At 36.5% G+C, this 26,405-nt stretch overlaps 1 protein-coding gene across 4 annotated transcripts; it reads right to left on the reverse strand.

Annotated features, from left to right (window-relative positions):
• Positions 1 to 134: 134 nt before the first annotated feature.
• INTS12 (integrator complex subunit 12) lies at positions 135 to 26,404 on the reverse strand. 4 transcript variants are annotated; one of them, XM_073017532.1, is made up of 7 exons: positions 26,234 to 26,404; positions 17,716 to 17,880; positions 13,180 to 13,296; positions 10,949 to 11,136; positions 9,604 to 9,763; positions 4,203 to 4,349; positions 135 to 825 (listed from the first exon to the last, which is right to left on the reverse strand). In XM_073017532.1, the coding sequence occupies exons 2-7, from the start codon at positions 17,869 to 17,871 to the stop codon at positions 241 to 243; spliced, it is 1,353 nt and encodes a 450-aa protein (XP_072873633.1). In that variant the 5' UTR covers positions 17,872 to 17,880; positions 26,234 to 26,404; the 3' UTR covers positions 135 to 240. The 4 variants fall into 4 exon arrangements, with proteins under 4 accessions (XP_072873633.1, XP_007997640.1, XP_007997641.1 ...); XM_007999449.3 differs by having other exon boundaries at positions 13,144 to 13,296; positions 26,234 to 26,366; XM_007999450.3 differs by lacking the exon at positions 26,234 to 26,404 and adding an exon at positions 25,515 to 26,208 and having other exon boundaries at positions 13,144 to 13,296.
• Position 26,405: the final 1 nt, after the last annotated feature.

Below are 26,405 nucleotides of genomic sequence, written 5' to 3' on the forward strand. Positions count from 1 at the left end.
ACCAGTCATTCTAATCATTGTTTTCACACACTATGGAAATCATTAAAATAAAAATGTTGAAGACTGATTTAAAATAAACGTTTCCAAGTTTTGTTATATAATATTTAGCATTTTAAGGCAAGAAACAATAGAAATTTGATTATGAAGACTTTTATTAAATTACAGTATATTACAGATTATATCTTAATAATAAGCCTTTCATCTTTAGGCTAATATGATATAAAAACCTACTTGGCCACATTACTTCTTGAGTTTCTTTTGGGCGGCTTTCTTCTTGACCATCTGTAATCGCTTCATAGCATTGAGCTGTGATTCTTGTGAAGTTGGACCTTTAAGGGATGCTGAGGGAGAGCTGCTGGATTCTGAAGTAGTTTTGCTAGTAGTACTTCCACTAGGTCCTGATGTTCCCGTATTTCCATTCCCACTTAGTTGGCTGCTGTTTCCTGGAACTAAACTACTTGGACTAGGAAGACCTACTTTGCTGACATTGTCACAACTAACTGAGCGACTAAGGCCAGTTTTACCCAAGGTTAGAGGTGGAGGTGGTTTTAATGGTACAGTGGGCGTAGTGCTGTTATTGGAACCTATTTTGGAACCTATTCCACCTTTGGATGATGTTGCCAGACCAGTCAAACCCACAGGTTTCTGGTTAGCTGATGAGGTAGCAGGTTTCCCAGTACTGTTTTGTGTTGTTGAACTCAATTTTGCTGTTGAGGGACCAGCAGAGGAAGTTTTGGCTGCAAAAGCTGCCCATCCAGTTAAGCCACTAGTTACTGACGAGGAAACGCTGGCACTAGAAGAATTTCCTGAAATAACTGTGGATGTCTAAAAAAGTAAGGTAAATATTACATTAGAGCCAAGTATAATCAATACCTATATAAACATCCTTGAATATATAAAAACTCATTAGACTTTTTATATCTAAGTTATGAATTGGGAAATTTAAATCACAACACCAAATTAGGTTCTTATGAAGCAGATCTGAAAAACCACACAGAACAAAAGTTATCTGTATCTAGCGGATATTATCATTTCCAAAACAGAAAAGTTTTGATACCATATTCTTGTTCTAATGATTCCAAAAGAAAATATATGAAATTCCCTCTTGAGAATTGCTTTTAGATTCAATTCTAAGCTATATCTGAAAACCAGATTTAGCGCTTTAATATACTTTTTACCCAACAAAGTATTATCTAGCTTAATTAAACATTAATTATTTTAGACTTTGCTCCAAATAACTAGGGATCATTTCAAAAATTTAATTCACCCTTAAGGGACAAAAATGCCCATACCCAGAATATTCAGGAGAACATATCCAAGATGAAGAGATTCAGTCAATGTTTATTTACTGAGTGACTGTGTGAGAGAAAGAAGACAGCTGTATAGATTCTAAACCCATTTAAAAAAATGTTCTTCTAAATTTTGAGCAACAGTTACAGGAGTACAAAATATATGCAAAGTTAATTACTTGGAAGTGTACAACTTGCACGATGTATTAAAAAGGTCTCATGATTTTAGTTTCACAATTTGCCCATGATTCCAGTTAAACTATCATACAAAAGTCTCCTGCTCCTTTAATAAGGATTTTATCAATTGCCTCATTAGGCTGCACAGTGACATTTTCGGTAGGACTGATCTCACTCTCTGATATATTTCATAAGGGTATAACCCTTCAACTTTTCTGATTAACTTCCCTGGCTAATCAGAAGCTCACAATGATACCAATGCCACTATATAAACACATATTGCTCTTGTTCACACAAGAATATATTTTTTCACTTTCACATTAGGCACAAATGTACGTAGTTCAAATTAATTTTGAATTGAACTTCTTATTGACACCTTTTCTACCTTTATACTCTTAAGAAGATTCACAAAAGTGTTAAGTTCATGTATAGGTAAGAGATAAAATTTTACAAAATAATATCCTACCTAAAAAATGGTAGTTATACCTAAAATATATCCAATTATAATTTAGAACTTTGCCCTGAAATAGTTGATAAAACATTTTTAGTTCTTGAAATCAAGGTAGCCTTCAATATTGTCTGCATGCATACATTTTTAATCAATGTGAAAAGTAACAAAAATAGAGTTCTGAGATCTTTGTTTTATAAGAGAAGGAATCCAGATATTTGTCCACATACTCTGAAAATCGATAGGATGTTTTCTTATAGTAATATATTAATTATCTTACGAAGTTATCCAGAGAAGAAAAACTACATAAACCATACATTCCTAGAGGAATATATACCAGCAATGAGAGAAAAAGTTAGTCAAGAAGTAAACATTTACTTTTCAGTTATGAAACACCTAACTTTTTTTTTTTCCTTTTCTTGCTATTAAACATAAAACTGTCTGTCATATGGTCAACAAACTTCACAAAAGAAAACCCATCTTTAGTAATTACAAGACCAACACTTAGGAAGTACAAGCAAGAAAGCAAGTTCTATGTGTCCGGCATTTCATTTTAATGGCTTGCTGTTGCTTAGTATTGCTTTTCAACAGGATGACAGATGGTTTATAATACTATCAGGACACATAAGAGTAATATAACACAAACAATGGAGACCAAGTGATTTCTTACTATTTCAGCACAGAAAACAAATTTCTCAAGTTTTTAACTATATTTTTTTGCCTATTTGCTAGATGGGCAAGTTAGAAAAGACATTTGCTTTTTATATGTGAATGGGAACAATTTTTTTATAGTATAAATTTATTCACTTTTATAAAAAGTGAATTTTTTATTAAAAAAACACAAAACCTCTTTATCAAAACAAATATAACAGCAAAGGCTTTGTTTGTCATAAAATGATTTCATGTTGAATTTTCTAAAAATAAACTTTAGTAGTAACAGATTAGTCTAAAAATCTCCTAAAAAGTGATTATGTGCAGAATACAGCAACTCTAATTACTTTCAATAAACTGGTCATTCTTACTTCTATTCCAATTCACCAAGTTCCTATATGACAAATCAATAATGGATATGCCTTGGATAGCAAATCTTACCTGGCAAATTAAAATGAAAAATAACCTCCAAATATAATTATCAGTAAGTTTTTAAAAGTACTTTATATTCATAATCTTTTTCATCATATCAAGGGTATTAAGCTTACTATTTACAGTCACTTAGATAAGGTAATAACTTTAGAGTTTTCTCAGGTCAATCTTTGAGAATTTGAGGCTGATATTTTTTTCTTACATATTTAGTGCTATGCTTAACATTGGAATGTGTACCTCAGTAGAAGTATTCTTTTTGTTATAAAATTAGATTAGAAAATTATTTTTTCCATGATACAAAAATGCCAAGATAATAAGAATAATGCAGTATGATTTCAAGGATGCAACCTTAGGAATGAGAAAGGTGATACTCTCTCTAGACAATGTGGTCCCTTGGTATAAGGGACTGAAAGTTTATTATAAAGAAACAAAACAAGACAAAGCAAGAAAAATCCTTCAATAGCCAATAAGAAGAGAGAAAAAAAAATTACAAGGCCAATCTGCTCAAGTAGTGTGGGGGGGCAAAACTGTTGCTACTGAGGGCAGAGGTATTTTGAATTTAAACCAGCTTTTTTTTTTTTTTTTTTTTTTGAGTCAAGAGTTTCGCTCTTGTCACCCAGGCTGGAGTGCAATGGCACTATCTCAGCTCACTGCAACCCCTGCCTCAGGGGTTCAAGCAATTCTTCTGCCTCAGCCTCCCAAGTAGCTGATTACATGCACCTGCCACCATGCCTGGGAATCACAGGTGCCCACCATCACGCCTTGCTAATTTTTGTATTTTTAGTAGACACAAGGTTTCACCATGTTGGCCAGGCTGGTCTCGAACTCCTGACCTCAGGTGATCCACCCGCCTTGGCCTCCCAAAGTGCTGGGACTACAGGCGTGAGTCATGACACCTAGCCTGAATTTAAACCAGATTTCTAATTGGAGATAAGTATCGAACCAGATGAGAATGGTAAAGAATATCATTTTGGAATGATCACAGACTGCTCCTATTTGTGATAAAAAGAAAAACAGCAGAGTTAGAGATTAATTAATGATATAAATGTTCCCTTTCTACCTAATATAAAAGTAGTAAAGTCTTAATTTCTAAAATATAGCCATTTAGTATATAAAGTTTCTCATTAAATTTTTTATCAAGCAACTATTGTTTAGTTAACTAAACTTTAAGATATAATCTTAGATAAAAATAGAATCTACTATACCTTGACTTCTGTTCTCTTAAATGCTAGAAAAGTTGTCTCTTGTTTCAGTTTAGTTTCTGGTTTCTTAACCAATGGATCTTTGACAGCTGGAGTTACAGAAACAACTGCAGGGGCTGGTTTCTGTGGTGGTTTCTGAGTTTTTTGAGCCTGGAAAAATCAGTGGATTAAATCAGATACAAACTCTTAACTGAATATACAAAAAGATAATAATCTCTCACAGGACTCATCATTGAAATTAAATACAGGTGAACATTTAAAAAAGTACTGTGATGATAATGAATATATATGCTCTTTGACAAATTATTTTTATCATCATATTAATGGTTTTACAGATTGTATTAGTTTCTAAACAGTAAAGATAATATTAAGCTTTAGAAATAATATAGAATAGGGTTAAATAACATTTTAACAAGATAAAATTGCTTTTTAAAAAGAAAAATCACAAACTGTATGTAAGCATTAGCTTTACTCATGATGAAGTACATTTATTTCTCATTGGGGTTGGTCAAATACGTAGGAGTTTTCTTCTTGGGGTCTAGGCATAAGTCCCTTATTTGCTGAGGGCAAATTAAAACACAGCTCAGATCATTTATAAGGTTTTAAATGCAGAATAGGGAGAAAAAAAACTATTGATAAATGATGAAACTTTTTGAGGTTTTTCCACATTGCAAAACCAGGCACACTAAATCTTTTGAGAAAGTTCATAAATACAAATTTCTACGTTATCAAAGAATTTTCACCCACTATTACTTTATAAGCATCTTCAGTTATATTTTGACCAATAATTGATTTTTTCCTTTATTTTATAACTAGGCTCTTTACTAAATTTTCCTATAAACTCTAATCATTTTTGAGTTTATTTTTTAGTGTTTTCTAGGTAGATAATTGTAACTGTTTATAAATGGTTATGTGCAGTAATATTAAGAGTAATTTTCGGAGTCAAACAGAGCTAGGATTAAAACCCAGCAACTGGCCGGGTGCAGTGGCTCAAGCCTGTAATCCCAGCACTTCGGGAGGCTGAGGCGGGTGGTTCATTTGAGGTCAGGAGTTTGACACCAGCCTGGCCCACATGGTGAAACCCTGTCTCTACTAAAAACATAAAAATTAGCCAGGCATGGTGGTGAGCGCCTGTAATCCCAGCTACTTGGGAGGCTGAGGCAGGAGAATTGCTTGAACCCATTAGGTGGAGGTTGCAGTGAGTTGAGATCGCACCATTGCACTCTAGCCTGCAAACAAGAGCGAAATTCCCTCTCAAAAAACAGAAAAAAACCCAGCAACTATTTTTCTAGGTACATTACCTCAGGCAAAATATGTGAATCTGTAAAAGCCTCATTCTCTTCATCTGTAAAATGGTAATAGCATTTGTTTCAAAGGTGGGTTATGAGGATAAATTATGATTATGTAAGAGTTTAGCATAGTATCTGGAATATGCTGAGTGCTAACAAAAAGTTACTGTTTATTCATCACTATTATTTAAAAAGGATAATCAAACTGAATCCAGAAAAATCCATGCATACTGAACGGGGAAAGATGCTTCCCACCAGCCATTCCATAGTCTTTGCTAATCTTCATAAGCGTATACAGTACTGTACTACACAATTTATTAACAATTTGTCACCATTTCTGGAAGCCAGAACTTGGCCTATTTTGCTCTTGTTTGGGTCTTCTTGTGTAATCCTGTGCTACCGTTTGCCACACTATATAGTTTTGGTCCTTAAATCTCAATTCGTATCACTTTTTATACACATACCTTCCACATCAAAGTACACCTACCTTCAACACCACTTATAAACCAAAAATCAGATCAAGAATATTAAGAATGTTCAAAGTAATTCACTGTTGATTACTGGTACTAGCAGGAAAGGACAGCCATCTTATCCTTTATTGCAAAACCATGTTACGAGAATGCATCCCTCACAGTAAAACAGAAACATACGGCTCCAAAACCATGGCTTTTGATCTTAATACTGCATTCCACCCACATCTAGCACTCCTGAGGTTAGACTCTGAGGACCCACCTAACTTGTATGTTTTAACAGATAAAGACTAATTATGATGAAGCCCCAGGAAGTACTTCTGCCTGAGATCATGTTTGGATCTTCTGCCTTCCCTGTTTTATCCAGCCATCTTAGAAACTGAGTAAAAAATCCTTTGTCCTTCACTGGTAATACCAGTTTAGGGAACTAGGATATAATTACTGATTCAGTTTTGTTCAACAAAGGAACTAAAAGTTTCATTGAGTGACTGCTTCAAACACTGCAAAATGTATAAAATTCTCCACTAAGGCACTAACTGCCAAAATGGCAGCACTAAAAACCCCACATATTTCTAAATGCTATGAAACAGGAGTGTATTACTACCTTAGATTGACAACCACTGCAATAAATGATATGAGTCTCTCACCTGAAGCTGGGGAAAAACCCACTACTGGGTAGAGAGAAAATTATAGAACTGAAGAATAACCTTGGACCCTGCCATACATGATCATAACATTCTTAACTAGGTCTTCCTACAACAATGTGTACTGCAGAACTTGCCCCAGTTTGAGGAATCTGTGTGAGGAGAAAGGGGATATCAGGTGCTATTTATAATATCTTTGAGATACTTTGGAACACCAACCAATGCACATGTGAGAATCTCACTCAAAGCAATTTTAGTTAGAATGACTGAATTTAGAATCCCCACTGTTCCAAAATTATCTCATCAAACCTTACATTTCCTGGATTCTGATCTTTAGGCTCACTTCAGATCATGTCTTTTGGTATTTCCCCACATTTACTCTTGGTGTATTCTAGTCATGTTTTAATATTAGCCATGACTCCCCATTTAGTACTTTGACTTTTGGACACACAGACCAGATTCACTGTTGATTTCTGGTACTAATCTGCATTTAGCCTGGCATGGTGGCTCATGCCTATAATCCCAGAACTTTGGGAGGCTGAGGCAGAAGGATCACTTGAGGTCAGGAGTTCCAGACCACCCCTGGCAACATAGCGAGACTCCATCTCTACAAAAAATAAAGAAAATTAGCTAGGCCTGGTGGAACATGCCTGTAGTCCCAGCTACTTGGGAGACTGAGGTGGGAGGATTGCTTGAGCCTGGGAGGTCGAGGCTGCAGCGAGCCATGGTCACGCTACTGTACTCCAGCCTAGACAACAGAGTGAGACCCTGTCTCAAAAAAAAGAAAAAAATTGTATTTGCTTCATTGTATTTAACTTAAGAACAACAGAATGTAGAATGTGTCAGTCTTGAGCTCCATTTAAGTGCTATGCCAATGAATTACATGATCTTACTGATAAATTAGATATTATTTGCAAAGCAGATAAAAGAATAAACAGTATCCCAGATGAAGAGAAGAAGCTGAGAAGCAGAACATGAAAGTTCTCCACATATTCAGGTAATTACACACTTAGTCTGTGTCAGAGTGGCCAGAGTGTGTGAATGTGTATGGTGAAGCAGTGAGAGAGGGGGCTGTAAGGTAGAGTCGGGTCAAAAAGAGAAGGTCCATATATGCATCCTAATGAGTATAACCTCATTATATAAGTAATTGAGAGCCACTGGGCATATATAAGCAGATAAATATTTTAGAAGAATTCTAATGACAGTAATCAAAGTGGATTGATGGGAAGCAAGGAGATTTCTTAAGTGGTTATTGCAATAGACAAGTAATGCATTTGTGGAACAGGGTAATAAAAGAGAAATGAATAGATTTCAGAGACATATAAAAGGGAGAATTAACAAATCTGGTAAACAAAGGGATATGAATTAAGAGAGGCATCAAAGATGTTTTCTAATTCAGGCAATTGCAGAAAAAAAATGGATAATAGAACAACTTTTATTTTTAAATATATTGAACTTAAAGTATCTATAGACTATCTAGTTAGCTATAGAAGCTTACCCAGGAAGAGGGTTAGAACCATAAAAATAGATTTGACATAAAATAAATCCCAAAAAAATGGAGGAGAAAAAACTTGGGGGAAGAATAGTGCTTACTTTAGATATTAAGGGAGCTAAAGTGATAATAATAATGAAACAGTTGAGTACATACTAAAGAAAGACAGATTATTGTCACGATTTGTTCTTTTGACAATTTCCAATTCTTAGTGGTTTCTTATCAATGCTCTGGAATGCACTGCTCATCTATAATAATTTCACTTTAGATCCTGGAGGGCTAGTTTAAATAATAAATTAAATAAAAATCAAACTGAGTAGAACAGATTGTAACTTGTCACAGAAATTTCCTGTTACAAGTAAGAAATATACACACTATTGATATCCACACTTTTCATTTACTACTTTTTATTTCATAGGAATAAAAACACTTCCTGTTCCTGATTTAACTGATTAAAAAGTAAAATGGGTATCTCGAATTTTTACTTTTAACTGAGTACTTCTGACCTTTAAAGACATATTGGTTAGACAAATTTATGTAGAAATTCATTTGATTAACAGACATGAGAACTCTGCAATTGAGAATCACTAATTCAAGGCAGGGGAAGAGAGATGGAAGTGTGAGGGAGAGGTGGCGAGTAAGACATTATGGCAATTTCTTGTTTTCTTTAAAAGAAAAATTACGAAATTCATTTATCATTTATCTATTTTATAAGTGAATAAAAGTTAGAAAACTATCCAATATAACAAATGAAAATGTATTTCACTATGATATTAAAGGCAGGTATGTTAGTGAACAGTAAAAAGAGAAAGTACGTTTGAAGAATGAGGTAATAGTCACTTGAGGACAATGAGAAGGAAAGACTAAGCAATAGAGAAATGCAGCTGGAAAGATGGATATGCACATATAAACATCGCCTCTGTACACATCTTATTCATTTGGTGGTTTAAGCTCTCAGGAATTTTTTTTTTTTTTTGAGACGGAGTCTCGCTCTGTCGCCCAGGCTGGAGTGCAGTGGCCGGATCTCAGCTCACTGCAAGCTCCGCCTCCCGGGTTTACGCCATTCTCCTGCCTCAGCCTCCCGAGTAGCTGGGACTTGAGGCGCCCGCCACCTCGCCCGGCTAGTTTTTTTAATTTCCTTACCAGACCTCAACAAAGAGTGGCACTTTGTATCTCACCAATTCTCAGTGCTGCATGGTATATTAAAATGTTTATAAACACATTGACAGACTAGTAAGGAATATTCATAATTTGTGTGTCACCAATCTTGTTTGTTTATCTATATTAGAAGTAGATAAAACTAAACAGAGAAAAATGCACATAATGTGGTCTGGTTTTTAGCTATAGAAATATTAATCACATATATATACTATACATATAAACATTTAAATAATCAGCTTATATTATTTATTTTTTCAATATCTTAAATATTCAAATCTTTGTTTTGAAAGCACATACCAACAGAAACATTGACAGACTGTTTAAAATAAAGAAAAATACGATTCCTACCATTCTTTTCATTTGTCTGGTACATCGGGCACAGTACCACACCAGGCGAGGGTCATTCGCTTCCTTGTCTGTCACCTGGGGTTTATGGCAATCTCGGTGGTAGAGATTATGGCACTCCTGACATTCTACTAATTGATTGCCAGATGCCACCATCATTTGCCTAAGAAAACACACCATTAAACATTTCACTACTTTTTTTAATGCAATAATTTAAAGTTATTTCAGGGGCCGGGTGTACTGGCTCATGCCTGTAATCCCAGTACTTTGGGAGGCCAAGGTAGGCGGATCATTTGAGGTCAGGAGTTCAAGACCAGCCTGGCAGACATGGCGAAATCCTGCCTCTACTAAAAATACAAAAATTAGATGCGCGTGGTGGTGCACACCTATAATCCCCACTACTCAGGAGGCTGAGGCAGGAGAATGGCTTGAACCCCGGAGGTGGAAGCTGCAGTGAGCCAAGATCACACCACTGCACTCCAGCCTTGGTGACAGAGTAAGACTCTGTCTCAAAAAAAAAAAAAAAAAAAAAAAAAAAAAAAAGTTATTTCAGGGTTGTTCTGGTAAAGTTTGGTATATTAAAAAGAAAAAAAATCCCAGAAACCCAAAGATCAAAATAACAAACTCCAACACATAGCATGCACAAAAGCATAAGTTTTTAAAGCTTATGGTCAACCATTAATAAATACATGGAATGCCTTGATTAAATTTGGCTATTTTCTCCTTGTCATTTCTCATCATAATTTTTGTCTTTCTCTCAGAAGGTAGTAGACTCTGATTAGTCTTCCAACAGTCTCATAACATTTTGTATCTCTATTAAATTCCCTTATATTAGTTAGCTATATGTTGTTGTTGTTCTTCATTAATATGAGTTACCTAAAGGTGAGAACTGGACCTAAGTATTCACAGTCCTTAGCACGTTACCGCACACACAAAGGGTGCTCAATGAATGTCTGATCAGATTAATAGAATGAAGCCATATATGTATAAAAAAGTATAAATTCCAACAGCACAAAAAGCAGTCACCATAGCCTTAGATTATCATAGGCATATATATCATAATATAATAATCACTTTCCCTCTGGAACCCAAAAATGCAGAAAATGTTACACCATAACAGATTTAAAAGCCATAGTTGGGAAAGACAAAATATTTGACAATTTTCAATATGTTAAATTGTTATATGGGCAGTTCATAAGACATCTACTTATCTCCACCCCAGTTCCAAATTGTAAAAACAAAACAGAAAATGCACAACAATTGTTCTGATTTTGGGGGTTGAGGAGTGGAAAGGGGTCCTGTGTTCTTCATAAAGTAACAAAATAATCTGTGACAAGGGACAACTTACCTACAAACAACGCAGGCTAATCCCATCTCCATGGCAAAATCATCAGCACTGGTCTCCTCAAAACTGGAAAGGTCAGCCATAGCTAAATCCTTGCTAGTTTGGACAGTAATGGGAGAGGACTGTGTTTCCGGTTTCTCCAATCTAGGTTTCTTTGGAATATCAACTCCTTCAGTGATGTCTGATTTCATCTATAAAAAGCAGGCATCAGAAAATGATAAAGTGATGTGGTAGAAGAAACTTTAAGCCACTGAAAGATGAATAAAAAGGACAATAGGCAATGATCAGGTCCATTTTACAGATATATTCACATAGTTAGGGACAGATGTGCACATTAAAGATCTGTAGAAGAATTATAACGAATTTATTGGTACATTAAATGAAGCCAGCAAGACAGAAATAAATAAATCAGAACAGTTTAACAAAGATTTGTATTTCTCTTTGTACTCTTCTATCTATTAAAGAATTCTGGAAGTTCGATGGATTTACTTAGACTAGTATCTACTGTACAGACTTAACATATATTTGCTTCAAAGCAAATTCGGATTCCCTTCTTTAAGATATAAATATTATCAATATACCCATTAGATTTGGCAAAAATCAAAAAGTCTGATAAGACATGGAATTTGGAATTCTTGTACTTTGTTGATGACAGTGTAAATTTAGTACATCTACTTTTGATAACAATTTGGCAATGCCTAGTAATGCTGAAGATGTCATATCCTATTACATTCACTTATAGGTATACATCCTATAGAAACTATTAACATGACATTTGTATAAAGTAGCTCACTTCAACTCCATTGTAATAGAAACAAAGGAGAAATATCTAATTGTGCATCAGTAGGGGAATGATAAGCTGGTTAATTCACAGAGTAAGTATTATGTAGTAGTTAAAAGAAATCTAGATCTACATGCATCAACATAGATACATTTCAAAAGCACATAGTTGAGTGGACAAAAAGTTACCAAAGGATATACACACACACAGTATGATATCATTTACATAATTTTTTTTTTTTTTTGAGACAGAGTCTTGTTGTGTTGCCCAGGCTGGAGTGCAGGGGCACAAACTCTGTTCACTGTAACCTCCGCCTCCTGGGTTCAAGTGATTCTCATGTCTCAGTCTCCCGATTTGCTGGAACTACAGGTGTGCGCCACTACACCTGGCTAATTTTTGTATTTTAAGTAGAGATGGTGTTTTGCCATGTTGGCCAGGCTGGCCAACTCCCGACCTGCTGACCTCAAGTGATCCTCCTGCCTCAAACTCCCAAAGTGCTGGGATTACAGGCATGAGTCACCACGCCCAGCCTCATTTATGTAGATCTAAAAGCAGAGAAATAATCTAACGCAGTTTATGAATAGCCACTATTTAGCAAAAGTATGAAAACATACAGGATAATATACGCCATCTTGAGGGCAAAGGTTACTGAAGATATCGTTCAAATGTATTTTTTTCTAACTAAAATCTTAATTACTATATGTAGAAATCATCTAAAAACAGACAATCCAAGAATCATCCGCGGCCCTGCTCAGGTGCATACCATTCTATAAAGTTTATGTTTAGTCATTTACATCTATACTCTCCTATCTTTTCTTTCTTGCTTGCTTTCTTTTCTACTTGAGACAGCGCCTCACTCTATCACCCAGGCTGGAGTGCAGTAGCATGATCTCCGCTCACTGCAATCTTTGCCTTCTGGGCTCAAGCAATCCTTCCACCCCCTACCCGCCCACAAATAGTTGGGACTAGAGGTAATTGCCACCACGCCCAGATGATTTTTGTATTTTTTGTAGAGATGGGGTTTCACCATGTTGCTCAGGCTGATCTTGAACTCCTGAGCTCAAGCAATCTATCTGCCTTGGCCTCCCAAAGTGTATCTATCTTTTCTTCTTAACAACTGTACCATCTAGGACCTCTGAGGCATAGATAAAAGTTTATACTCAAAATTACTATACTCCCTAGGGCTCAAATATTTATTGACAATAGCTTTTAACCATTTAACTTTAAAATTTGTAAATTTTACTCATTTTTCAAAGTCAAAATCTATAGCTATCAATACATATTCACTGAGTGATGATTATTATATACCTATACTCATTATTATATAAAAGAAATAGACATAAACCATTGTTCCTTTCTGCTTATGGAACAACTAATTTACCTTTTTTCTTTTAACAAGATTAAAATAAAATCTTACTTTATCAGCAGGTCTCTTTTCGGCTTCTTTCTTTACCTTTTCAGTTGTGAGCACCTTGCCATTATTATTACCAGAAGGAAGACTGGATGATATTTTGGGCTCTTGCTTAATGGAAATATTTTTTGTGCTTGAAATTTTGGGTGGCTCCACATCCTAAAAGATGAAAAAAGGTACCAGTAATTAAATATTCAGACTGATCATCATAAAAAATAGATCATTAACCTAAACAATTTTCAGTTAAAAACTAATACTATAATGAGTAATACTAATACTCATTATAACCAATGTAATATTCCTTCCTTAAATAGATAAATAGCTTTATTGAGAAATAATTGATATACAAACTGTACCTTTATTTATTTATTTTTTTTGGGGGGGATGGAGTCTCACTCTGTTGTCCAGGCTGGAGTGGAGTGCTGTGGGACAGTCTTGGCTCACAGCAACCTCTGCCTCCTGGGTTCAAGTGATTCTCCTGCCTCAGCCTCCCGAGTATCTGGGACTACAGGTGCACCACCACACCCAGCTAGTTTTTGTAGTTTTAGTGAAGATGGCGTTTCACCATGTTGGCCACGCTGGTCTCAAACTCCTCACCTCAAATGATCCACCCACCTCGGCCTCCCAAAGTGCTGGGATTACAGACATGAACCACCACACCCGGCCCAAACTACACCTACTTAAAGTGTAACATTTGATAAATTTTGACATATGTATACATCTATGACACCATCACTACAATCAACATAATGAACAGGTCCATCATCCCCCCAAATCTCCTTGTGGCCCTTTGTAATTACCCTCTTACAGGTATACACCCTAGAGAAAATATGTCTCCCATCCTCAAGCAATCATTTATCTGTTTTCTGTGACATTACATTAGTTTGCATTTCCTAGAAATTTATATAAATGGAATCATAGAGTATGTATTCTTTTTTTGTCTGGCTTCTTTTACTCAGAATATTTATTTTGAGATTCATCCATGTTGTTAAGTGTATCAATAGTTCATTCCTGGCCGGGCGCGGTGGCTCAAGCCTGTAATCCCAGCACTTTGGGAGGCCAAGACGGGCAGATCACGAGGTCAGGAGATCGAGACCATCCTGGCTAACACAGTGAAACCCCGTCACTACCAAAAAAAAATACAAAAAACTTGCTGGGCGAGGTGGTGGGTGCCTGTAGTCCCAGCTACTTGGGAGGCTGAGGCAGGACAATGGCGTAAACCCGGGAGGCGGAGCTTGCAGTGAGCTGAGATCTGGCCACTGCACTCCAGCCTGGGCGACAGAGCGAGACTCCGTCTCAACAACAACAATAGCAACAACAACAACAAAAAATAGTTCATTCCTTTTTATTGCTGAATAATACTCCATTGAATGAATATACCACAATTTATTTATCAATTTACCTATTGATGGATATTTGGGTTGTCTGCAGCTTGGGACTACTACAAATAAAGCCATTATGAATATTCATGTACAAGTATTTGTACATACCTATGTTTTTACTTTTCTAGAATAAATAGGAGTGGGTTATATGGTAAGTATTAAATATATGCTTAATTTCTTAAGAAACTGCCAAACTCTGTGGCAAGACCATTTTATATTTCCACCAAGCATATATGAGAGTTCCAGCTCCTTTCCATCCTCACCAATAATTTGTATGGCTAGTCTTTTTAAATTGTAGACATTCTAATAGCTATGCAGTGGTATCTCATTTAGATTTAATTTACATTTTCCTAATAACTAATGATGCTGACCAGTTTTTCAAGTGCTCATTTGGCATACATATATCTTCTTTGGTAAACTATTTGATAAAATATTTTGCCCATTTAAAAAAAATGAATGTTTGTTTCATTATTGAGTTTAAAGAATTCATCATAGATTTTGGGCACAAGGCCTTTATCAGAGATACGATATGCAAATATTTTCTCTCAGTCTGTGGCTTGTCTTTCCATTCTGTTTAAAACTTTGATCCCTTATTCATGTATTATAGCTTTGCTGATATAGGTAACTTATTTATTGTTACTAATAGTAACAGCTCCTTGGAATTTCCCCTCCCCAGAAAGGAGGGCACTCCCCCACCATTCTAAATAAAACTAAAGCAGCTGAGTGCAGTCTATTTTACTGTGATAATATGTAAAAGTACAAAAGTATAAATGGGGATAATACACATCAATTTCAGAAGAGTGTCTACCTCTGAGTAGGAAGAGAAGAAAAAGGAAGGAGGAATGGCTCCTCAGATCTAGTGGTGGAAGGGCTTGATATATTATTATGCTGACTGCTTAAAACTGAGGCCTATAAATAGTTTTTTATAAACAGTTTATATTAGAACGCAGCCACACTCATTCATTTATGTATAATGTATGGCTGCTTTCACATTACCATGGCAGAATTAAATAGTTGCAATGGAGACCATCTGGCACACAAAATCTAGAATTCTTACTGTTTGGCTCTTTATAAAGTCTGTTGACCACTGGTGTAGACTTAGTCAAGTGTTGAAGAAAATGTTAATAATGCAGATTAAACTTAAAAGTGTATGGTGGGCCAGGTGTGGTGACTCATGCCTGTAATCCCAGCACTTTGGGAAGCCAAGGTGGGCAGACTGCTTGAGTCCAGGAGTTTGAGAACAGCCTGGGCAACATGGCAAAACTCTGTCTCCACAAAATATAAAAAAATTAGCCGAGCATGGTGGCATGCACATGTAGTCTTAGCTACTCAAGAGGCTGAAGTGGGAGGACTGCTTGAACCTGGGAGGGAGAGAGTGCTGTGAGCCAAGACTGTGCCATTGCACTCCAGCCTCGGTAACAGAGTGAGATCCTGTCTCAACAAAAAAACAAAAAACATGTATTGTGTGTAACTAAAAAATTGAGGACAAAGTCATGCAGTATTAAACTACTACCTATTCAGCAAAAAAGTTGTTCTAGTTGTTGACAGATGAGTTAAGTTTTAACTGCATTATTTCACATTTGCCTTCCTCATTAATGTAAATGAATATCAACCAATATTCATGTTAGAATACAATTGGAGACCTGGTAATGTTTATAAGCATACCACTGCCTCCAGGTGATTATTATCCATGCTAAAGTTTGAGAAACACTGGCATAAATCACTCTTCTCACATAAATCTAGTGATGAAAATATTCAGCTGAAGGCTAAAATTAAATGGACCTGGGCTTTAAAAACCTGTAACAAAAGAGTTTCTGAAAACTGACCAAGAGAAGTAAACTCTAGCTAGAAACCTAAGGACAGCATGCTTTTTAATCACAACAAATTTTTCACGTTCTTTAAGAGATAAACTTCCATTTTAGAACTCCATTAAAACATTTTTTTTTCTTTAGTAATAACAGGTTTCCCTAACTGGACAATACCAACACCCACAGTGGAATGAATTTGGTAGTATGCTTTGTAGAGCCATATTGATTTGCTTGATCTGAACTCACTGAACCTACTGGAATCAGAATAGATAGAAGAAATGAAGTCACAATGGTTCTGTTATTCAAAGTACAATAAAAAGGCTTCAGAGTACTAGACCTAGTATTGAAAGAAGGCTGGGGACAAAATGCCAGTGTTTACTTGAGCTTCAGATTCTGGTTAGACTTGAGCTAGTCATGTTCTATCTTTTCCTTCTCGGTTTGGGATCTAGGTCCACAGACCCAAGTGATTTGGAGTTTCAGGACAAGAGCTTAGAAGAATTTGAAAGAATGTCTTAGTAGGTATTAGGGAATATAGTAAGAGTTATCATTCACTGACAGCCTATTATGTACCAGGCAGATACTACACTAGGTGACTCATTTACTGTATCTTCTTCAATTTTTACAACTCTGCAAAGTAGTTCTTATCATCCCCATTTTACCAATTAACAGACTAAGTGAAATGAAGTTACTGTGTGCCTCAGTTTCCTTACATAAAATGAAGAAAACAGTATCTATCTTAAAGGATCATTATTATAATTAAAATTAATTATTCACATAAACTACTCAGAAAAGTACTTGGGACATCAAGATACATTGTCTATTATCATCACACAATTATAAGATGTAAGTGGGATTTAAAACAGGTATGTTTGGTATCAAAACATATATTCTTTTCACATAAAGTTGCCATTGCCTGTTTTGTTATTATCAAGACAGGAGCTACACACTTCTCAGAGTTCATCCACACCTCCTTTTCTCTTAAATTATCCTACCCATATTCAATTTATATTGTTGAAAAATCTGTGCTTTTACTTGATTTTTTTAATCCTTAAAACAACAGAGAATAATTAGAAGTAATCTGTGGTTACATTCAGCAGCTTAAAAAAAAATTCTGATCATAAAGAATCGGAAATTAAAGTAAGTCGTAAACAAGTGAATTCATATACACATAAAGCAGTAGAACAGAATATCCCACACCCCCAGCTGATTTTTCTATGTGGTGTAACAGTTCTCTGAAAACTTGAAGGAAAAAAAGAAAGAATATAATTTCTCCGTGCCACGAGGAAAGATTATTTCCGCAGAGATTGTATTGAGATGGTCTATATGTTATCAATGTACTACTACAGGTCTTATAAAACTCTCTTCAAGCTTTTTATCCATGCAGGTACCTTTTGAGATGGACGGTAACTGGAATCAATGCCCCGAGCCAAAGATTCATCAAGCAGTGCTTTTAGCTTTTCAGCAGAATCTTTACTCTTTGAATGTAAGAAACCTAGTGCTTTCAAAAAAATGGGATCAAGTTCCAAGTTCACAGTAGCAGCCATTGCAAACACCTGAAGGAAAAAAAAGAGGACGTAATTTAGAAGACAATGCACAATTATCTATGTCAAAGTTTTACTTTTCTGTTTTTAAGTTTATAACAGATAATACTGTGTACATGATATAAAATGTAAAATTATCAAAAAGTTATTACAAATAAAAGTAAATTTCCTTCTTATTCCTGACAGGCATTATCTAGTTCCTGCCCCCTGAAACAACTAGCAGTATCAGTTTTCTGTGTATCCATATTGATGGTAACGTTTTAAATCCAGGTAGGCTTCTCCCTGCCACAGAACTCCTTCCTAGCTGTGTTTTAAAAGATACACTTTGCAGTTTCAGTACATAGAACTTGATGGGTTTAGGTCAAGTTTACTCTGTATCAAAATTTCTTCTCTAAAACCTTATTTCCATAACACAAAGGAAGTCTTAGTGTGCATGTGTTTGTGTGTGTAAGGGGTATCACAAAAGGGCAGCGGTGAAAGGGTGCGTTAAGTGATTAGCTGTCACGGTCACTGCTGCCGCTTTTACCTCAACTCTTTTTTTTTTTTTTTTTTTTTTTTTAACTCACCTCTTTAGTTCTCTGCCCCAACCATGAATGTCTCAGAAAACATATTAATGATAACCTTATTTGATCACATTTAGATTGTGGTATCTTATGCATTAACCTATTTTTAAAAGTAAGGTCTCTGAGGGATAATATCATAACTACTTAAAACACACACACACACAAACACACACACACACACATACACACACACACACACAGAGTCTATGACGCTTTGTGTCCTAAAGAGCTTAAAAAATAGCCAAGATGGATAAAGATACACATCAAAGGCTTATGAAATTCTACAGTACTAAAAAGTTTTGTTTTTAGTTAATACCAATACTATCATGTGGTTCTGCTTCTGGTTGTCACTTTTTCAAAAACCTCTCCAGGCAAGAAATGATCAAAATAAAAATGTATTCTTTGTGTTCAATTCTTTGATCAATGGCTTGAAATCTTCTATCCTCGAGGTTAGTATTATATTAATGCAACGCACTTGCACTGCTATAGTTAGAGAACTGTCAGCAATTCCAGTTATCTCCCATTTTCAGGGGTTTATAACACCATTAAAACTTGCTGTAGGTTGAATCCTAGCATATGAAAGCACATCTGAAAATGGATTTTGTTGTTCCCTCCCATCCAACTTCACTCTTCACCCCTCTCCGCATCTGACAAGAAACACATATACACGTCACTAGGTTTTTTTTTTTTTTTTTTTTTTAAGTTCCCAGGAAGGTATTAGTTATCTACCTGATAACTACAAAATTATTGTCGAATTCTGTACTGTACTAAAATATTATCTGAATCACACATGGAAAGGAATCCAAAGGTCAGTACTACAATGAAAAAGTTACCTTATCTCAAACTGTTGTATTTGTAAGAATTTAACAAAATTGAAAAGCAGCCTCTGTCACTTCTTAAAATTATATTATTACATACATCACCTCTACATAATGATAGGTATAGGAAAGTTATTTTAAAATTTACTCAAGGGGCTGGTCACCATGTATGTTCTCAGGAAAAAATAGCTCCTTAATAAAATGTCCATGACTGAAAAGGTAAACATGCCATTCCTCCAGCATATACAAGGGTAACAGCCACCTAATGTCTTTTTTCTTTAAATTCCACTCCTATGACAGTTTACTAATCTTTCTACTGATCTAATTTCATATAGGTAAAGGGAATAGCAGTTTACTTATCCAATTGTTATGAAACAGTTTATTTTATTGGGTACTGACCAAAGGGTTGACACCTAAAATAACCCTCGTAATATATTAGAAAAAACATTTCTTGAAATTTGTATGCTGAAAAATGAAAGCCAAGTATTTATTGCTATGTATTTCTACAATCACAGGTAAGAGGTTTACATTACAGATTAGGTGACAAGAGTCAGCACCTAGATTACAAGACGACAGAAGTCATCAACACCAACATTCCAGGTGGAACCTTGGAGTCAGTTCTTTTTATGTAATCTTACCATTATAAAACTTAACACGCTTTGTACCCCTCCCCTAAATTACTAACATGGCCCTCTGGCCCAGTGGTCCCCACGGTGAAATACAGAGAAAAAAATATTAATTTTTAAATTTATTTCTATTTCTATTTTTTAAAAAAATCTATTCATATACAGAGTTATAATAGTGTATTACATAATTGATCTTTAACCTCAAGGAGCTTTATCTTCAGCCAGTGAAATCTGAAACTTGCCACAAAAAAAACTATACACCTCTTTTATTACAATCAATTCTCCTTTCTGACTACAATCTTCCATTACTCTATCTCTTCCACTGCCTTAACCCAGGGACCTCTTCAAAGTGCCAAGTCAATCTTTCTTCTGTATTTATTTATTCATTTCTCTGTTCCCATTCCACTTGCTCTTTGTTACAGAAGCCTCCAATTTCTTGTCCCTTCTGCTTTCTCCTTATTGGCACCCTCTTGCCCTGACTTTTGCTTCCTCACAAAACAGAAAACAGTAGTTGAGCCTAAAATAAAACACTCATGGTTATGTGGTTTATATTTTATATTTTAGTTTTCTATGTTACTTTTACTCCCACTTTTCTGTTGCCTTCTCTAATTTCGGTTACTTTTCCTTCCTTACTGGCAAATATCCATATAGTGAAAGAACTTTACTTTCTACAGCAGTCATAAAGAGGTCAGCAACTTGGTGTAACTGTATTGATCTATATATACAAAAATATTTTTCCTGGAGTTACACCAAATCATGTTACTTCCATACAATTCCTTTCCTGTATATTCATTCCTAAACCCATGGCCAAAACAGACTGTAAAAGAGCCATATCATTCTTACTATGGATTAGAGTTCTAGAAAACAAAGTCCTATGTGTGTGTATGAAAGAAAAATGTATATACAAAAGAAATTTAGTATATGAAATGTAGCTTTCATTTAAAAAGTAGATGTTGCTTTAAAAAAGGAATGTGAGAAAATTAATATTTACCACTTTAAAGCTTTCACTGACCTAGGGAAGTGGTAGTAGTAGTATTGATGAGTGAATTCTTAGGTGATGCTGGGAATTAGCTGTGTCAAATGCATACAGCACAAAAACCCCACTACTAAACAATGATCTTTTTTCTCTTTCTCATATTATCCTTGATTTATTGCAGTATGCCGTTTACTTCCTATCCAGCTCACATTCTGTGGTCCAACCTTTCAATAACTCTTTCAGTACTCTAGGCACCCGAAAGCCCTGTAGTTTCCCTACTTTATAGACATCCACCCTGCTAGTCATTCTCTCTCTGCCTGCACCCAAACTCTAAGTGCAACTGAGAGGAATACATATACACCCTATCTTCAGAATCACCATTCTCAGGTTGGCATTCAATACAACTTGGCAATTCTCTCATCCTTCTCTGGTCAACTCACTTCCCCACTTTCTGCAAAGATCAGTTATGCTTTCTCCATTTTCTTTTAAAATTGCTTCTGTTTCAGTAGATGGCCTCACCTACTTCACAAAGAATAAAGGCTGTCAGAGAGGAATTAAGTCAACTTCCTTCCAGCACATCTACAAACTTACTTGCACTCATCCTTTCAAACTCTTTCACATCCGATAAAAAAGGAGAAGGTGGCTCTCCATGCAATGTCACCTGGATCTGGATCCTATCTTTTCTTGTCCCCTCTTGAACCTTGGCCTATGGATTATTGCCCATATCTTTTTTTTTTTTTTTTCCAGCCTTTTCTTTCTACTGGCATCTTCTCATTGACATTTAAATATATTCAAACATCTATCTTTTCTCTTTTATAGGAAAACTTTCTCAGAAATCATCTACTTTTGTACTCTTTTTCTTCATTCCTTCTCCTTATACAGCAATTCTTGCAATTTGGCCTTTGTCTCACTATTCCATGAAAATGCTCTCATGAGTCATTCGTGGCCTCAATCAGTAAACCTAATACATATGATTTTCCCTCCTACTTCTTTGTCAGTCATCTTTGTAGGTTCCTCCTATTCCAATTAAAAATGAGATCCTCAATGCTAGGTTCTGGGTCTCTCCTTGTTCTACATCTTCTTCCAAAAATGTGTCTCTGAGTCAGCAGCATAGGCATCACGTCAGAACTTAGAAATGCAAACTCTTGGTCTCCATTCCTAGGCCCACTGAAGAAAAAACTCTGGGAGTAGGGTCTAGAAATCTGTGTTAAGCCTTCCAGGCAATTCCATCTACTCTAAATTTTGGGAATTATTACCCTAGACAATTTGATCTATACAGTCCTTTGCCAGTGTTTACTAATACATCTCTGCAGTCCATGTGTCTCTCTCCCAGGATCCAACTGCCAGCTTGACATGGATATCTCATTGGTGCCTCCTATTGAACGTGTCTCCAACAGAGCCACTCATACACTCTTCCCTTTTCTCCTAACCAGTTCTTCCTCTAGTAAACCCTTTTTCAAATGATATTTACCCTATTGCCCAAGCCAGTAACCCAGAAGCAGCTTTACCTCTTCCCACTTCCTTAATTCCCACCCCCAATTCAATAACCAAACCTCTTAAACATATCTCAAATCTATCCACCCTTTTCAATTCTTACTACTACCACTCTAGACCAACCTATCATCATCTATTATTTGGCCCACTGCAATAGCTTAATCAGTCTCCCACAACCACTCTTGTCATCCTCTAAACCTTTTCATATCACTCACTTGCTTAAAATCCTTTTATTTACTTCTCACAATCCAAAGGTTCAAGAATAAGATTCTTAACAAGGTCTCTAATTCTCTACATCAGGGGTCCCTAACCTTCAGGCCATGCAGCAGGAGGTGAGCAGTAGGCAAGCAAGTGAAGCTTCATTTGTATTTACAGCCACTCCCATCACTTGCATTTCTACCTGAGCTCTGCCTCCTGTCAGATCAGTGGTGGAATTAGATTCTCACAGGAGTGTGAATCCTATGTGAACTGTGCATGTGAGTGCTCTAGGTTGTGTGCTCCTTATGAGAATCTAATGCCTGATGATCTGTCACTGTATCCCCCATCATCCCCAGATGAAACCGTCTAGCTGCAGCAAAGCAAGCTCAAGGTTCCCACTGATTCTACATTATGGTGAGTTGTCTAATTATTTTATTATATCTTACAATGTACTAATAAGAGAAATAAAGTGCATAGTAAATGTAATGCACTTGAATCATCCTGAAACCATGTCTTCAATGAAACTGGTCCCTGGTGCCAAAAAGGTTGGGGACCATTGCTCTACATGATCTGATAATACATATAAAGCGGTTACAACAGTACCTGGCACATAGTTCACACTCATTAAATGTTACCTAGTATCTCAGGCCATTCTCACTCTCTTTTACAGCTATATGACTTATTTCAAGCCCTCCAATATACTCTTTCTTACCTTAGTACTTCATTAGAAAGTGTGCCACCCCCACCTCCATCTTAGGTCACCTCTCAAGTTTCTGTTTTTTCTGCACATTCCTTCAACAAAACTGTTGAAGTTTCGTTTACTGTTACATAGTCCAAAAACATTCTGTACTTATTTATAATTTTAATCACACTGTTAATTATGTATATAATCTTTCTTTCTCATCAGAATGTAAGTTCCATGAAGGCAGGCAGTGGATTGGTCTTGCCTACTGCTGTAACCCCTGTCTGGCAGAGTTCCTGGAAAACAGTAAATAACAGTAAATGTTGGCCAAGTAAATACTTGTTATCTACTTCCAATTTCATAAAACTTTCTCCTCCCTTGAGTTCTGTTACACTCAACTTTTCTGTTTTTCCTCTTCTATCTCTGACTACTCTTTCTCTGGTTTGTCTTCTGATGCTTGTTGCTTTTGGTATTGTTCAAGTGTTTGTCCTTGGCTATCTTCTTAGTTCTACTAGCAGTTTCTTCTTGGTAATCTTATACACATCAGTTTTTCAACTATCATCTCTGGGTAGATGATTTAATATGTTTTACCCCAACTCCAATCTCTCTCTCTCGCTTTTTTTTTTTGTTTTTTTTTTGAGACATGGTCTTGCCCAGGTTAGAGTGCACCGAGATCATGGCTCACTGCAGCCTCAAACTCTGGGGCTCAAGCGATCCTTCTGCCTCAGCCTACCAACCAGCTAGGACTACAGGCATGTACCACCATACCCATGCCCAGTTAATTTTGTTGTTTTTTAGGTAGCGACAGGGTCTTGCTATGTTGCTCTCATCTGGTCTCAAACTCCTGGGCTAAAACAATCCTCCTGTTGTGGCTTCCCAAATTGCTAGGATTACAAGTACAAGCCAAATCTCTTAAATTTGAATCTCGTGTTTCCAAATGCTTAGTGTATGTGTCTATCTGGTTCCTTAAAGGCGTCTCCAATTCAGTTACAACTAAAATTGAGATTCTGATTATCCTCCCGAAAAGTTCCTTGTCCTGCTCTTTCAATAAATGACATAACTTACTTTTAGTCAGGTTTGAGACCAAAGTCTTTCCTTCACTGAGTCTTTCCCTACTCCTTATATTCAAATAATCAGCAGGCCTTTTCTGTGGATTCTGCGATATTTTTCACACTTGCCCTACTTTTCACTTTCACTGCTACTAATGAAATTCAGGTTTTATTAGCTTACTTGAACTATGACAATAACCTCGTTATTTTCCTTGACTTCAATTTTGTTGCCATACAAATTTTCCTGAAATCCAGTTTTCTTCCTTTTCATTCAAATAAAAAAAAATTCTTGCTGAGAAGTTAGGGCTTTCCACCCCCTTCAAAATAAAGTCCACATTTCTTGGCCTAGCATTTAAGACGATTCAGTAATTGGCACAAAAATTATCATTCATCATCCCCAGATCTGCCTTATAGCTAGCTGGCCCTACCTCTCTTTTTTTAAAATTTTTTGTCTGGGAAGCTCTTTACCTATTTTTATATATCTACATCCTATCAAGACCCTGTTCAAATACTTCTCATGAAGACTTGACTGACAGTTGCTGTGCCCCTCTCCATTCCAAACTCTATTAATAGTCTCTCCCTTAAAGGATATCTCATAGTGCTTTTTCATGGTAGTGCAACTTTCTCCCTTGAAGTATTTTTTTTTTTTTTTTTGGCACAAGTGTTATGTGCCCTACAAAACTCTGAGTACTTTAAGGGCAGAGTCTATATTTATGCTTTTGCCTATCCCTTTGCTACTTTGCAAAGTACCACAAAATAATGGCTATAGAATTACTGGAATTAAGTGATCAAAATATAGTGGTCTTATCTCTCCTTCTATACAACTGTAGCCATTTCCAAGGTCCCTTCAGCAGAAATCACAAAAATAACTCACCCCTGCCCCCACAAAAAAACTCCAAACATCAAAAAAGCAAAAGCAAAGCAATCACCTCTTTCATGACTGGAGACTTGTAGTACAATGTTCCTATTTGTAAAACTCTCATACTCTTTCACCTAGCTTGCTTAAATTCATTAATCCTACTGGCCTGTAAACTTGATGAGAGCAGGAACTTGTTTTGTTCACTGTATTTCCTTAGTGCTTGAAACTTAATAAGGGCTCAAAAATATTTACCCAATGAATGAACTAGGTTTTTTGGGTAAATGTCACCTTATAAGGCTTCTGTGATTTCTCCAACCTGAATTGGGCATTCATATATAAATGTAAGTATGTGCTTTCTCCCAGATCCATTTTTCACCCTACCTGGCAATCTCAAAAGAAGTCCAAAGTTGATCATATGCATGTGCCCCAGATGAAGGAAACCGACTTTATGCACACAGAGTGCAGTACTACCGTTGCCATTTCATAATGGCTCTAAAAAACTTTGTTCTTCATGACTTCGCAAACTCTTGCAACACCTTCCAATAAACATTCTTTTAAAGATGCTGCCTTTTTCATTCCTCCAGAGTTCTTGGTTCTGGGTAACAATCATACCTTAGGGACACCTGGAATCGCAGGAGAAAAGGCTCCGATTCCAAACCAATCAAGTGACTGAAAGCTGACAGCAAACACTTAGAAAAAGAATGTCAATCCTTTGATCAAAGCATCACACATCGAAGGCCTAGAATGGGGGATGGTCCTTGACAGGGGAGCTAAAAGATGAGAGACAATGAGGGAGCTACGTAGAGAAGTGACTAAAACCCTCCGACAAAGTCCGAGGCAGGATTCCAAGTCCCTTGTCCCTAGACCTAGAAATATCCTCGGTCCGCATGCCCCGGCCCGCAACTCCCTCGGAGGAAGCACAGTCCTCACTGAAAGGGGACAGCAGTCAGTCTAGGGAACGCAACCGCCCGTAGGTTATGATTCCGCTTGAGGAGCGAGGAAACTAATACCCCACGTAGCTACTCTCCCACCTCGCTCCTAGCGGGGGGTCTCGAGCCTCCAGGAGGCGGCCGGGAGCAAAGTCGCTCAGCACAACTCACCGTTCCGCCCCGCCCTGCCGATCCGTCTGTTCCCGGTGGTCCCTTCGGAAACGGTCCCCACACTGGTCGGCTCCGAAAGCAGAAAAACAAAGGTTCCCACAGTAGGGGCGGGGGAAACGTTTGGCAGTGCGACAGTAGGAAGTGACGTTACTTCCCTTTTTCCGGTCCGCCG

This window comes from Chlorocebus sabaeus, chromosome 7 (assembly GCF_047675955.1).
Source record: "Chlorocebus sabaeus isolate Y175 chromosome 7, mChlSab1.0.hap1, whole genome shotgun sequence".
Lineage (NCBI taxonomy): Eukaryota > Metazoa > Chordata > Mammalia > Primates > Cercopithecidae > Chlorocebus > Chlorocebus sabaeus.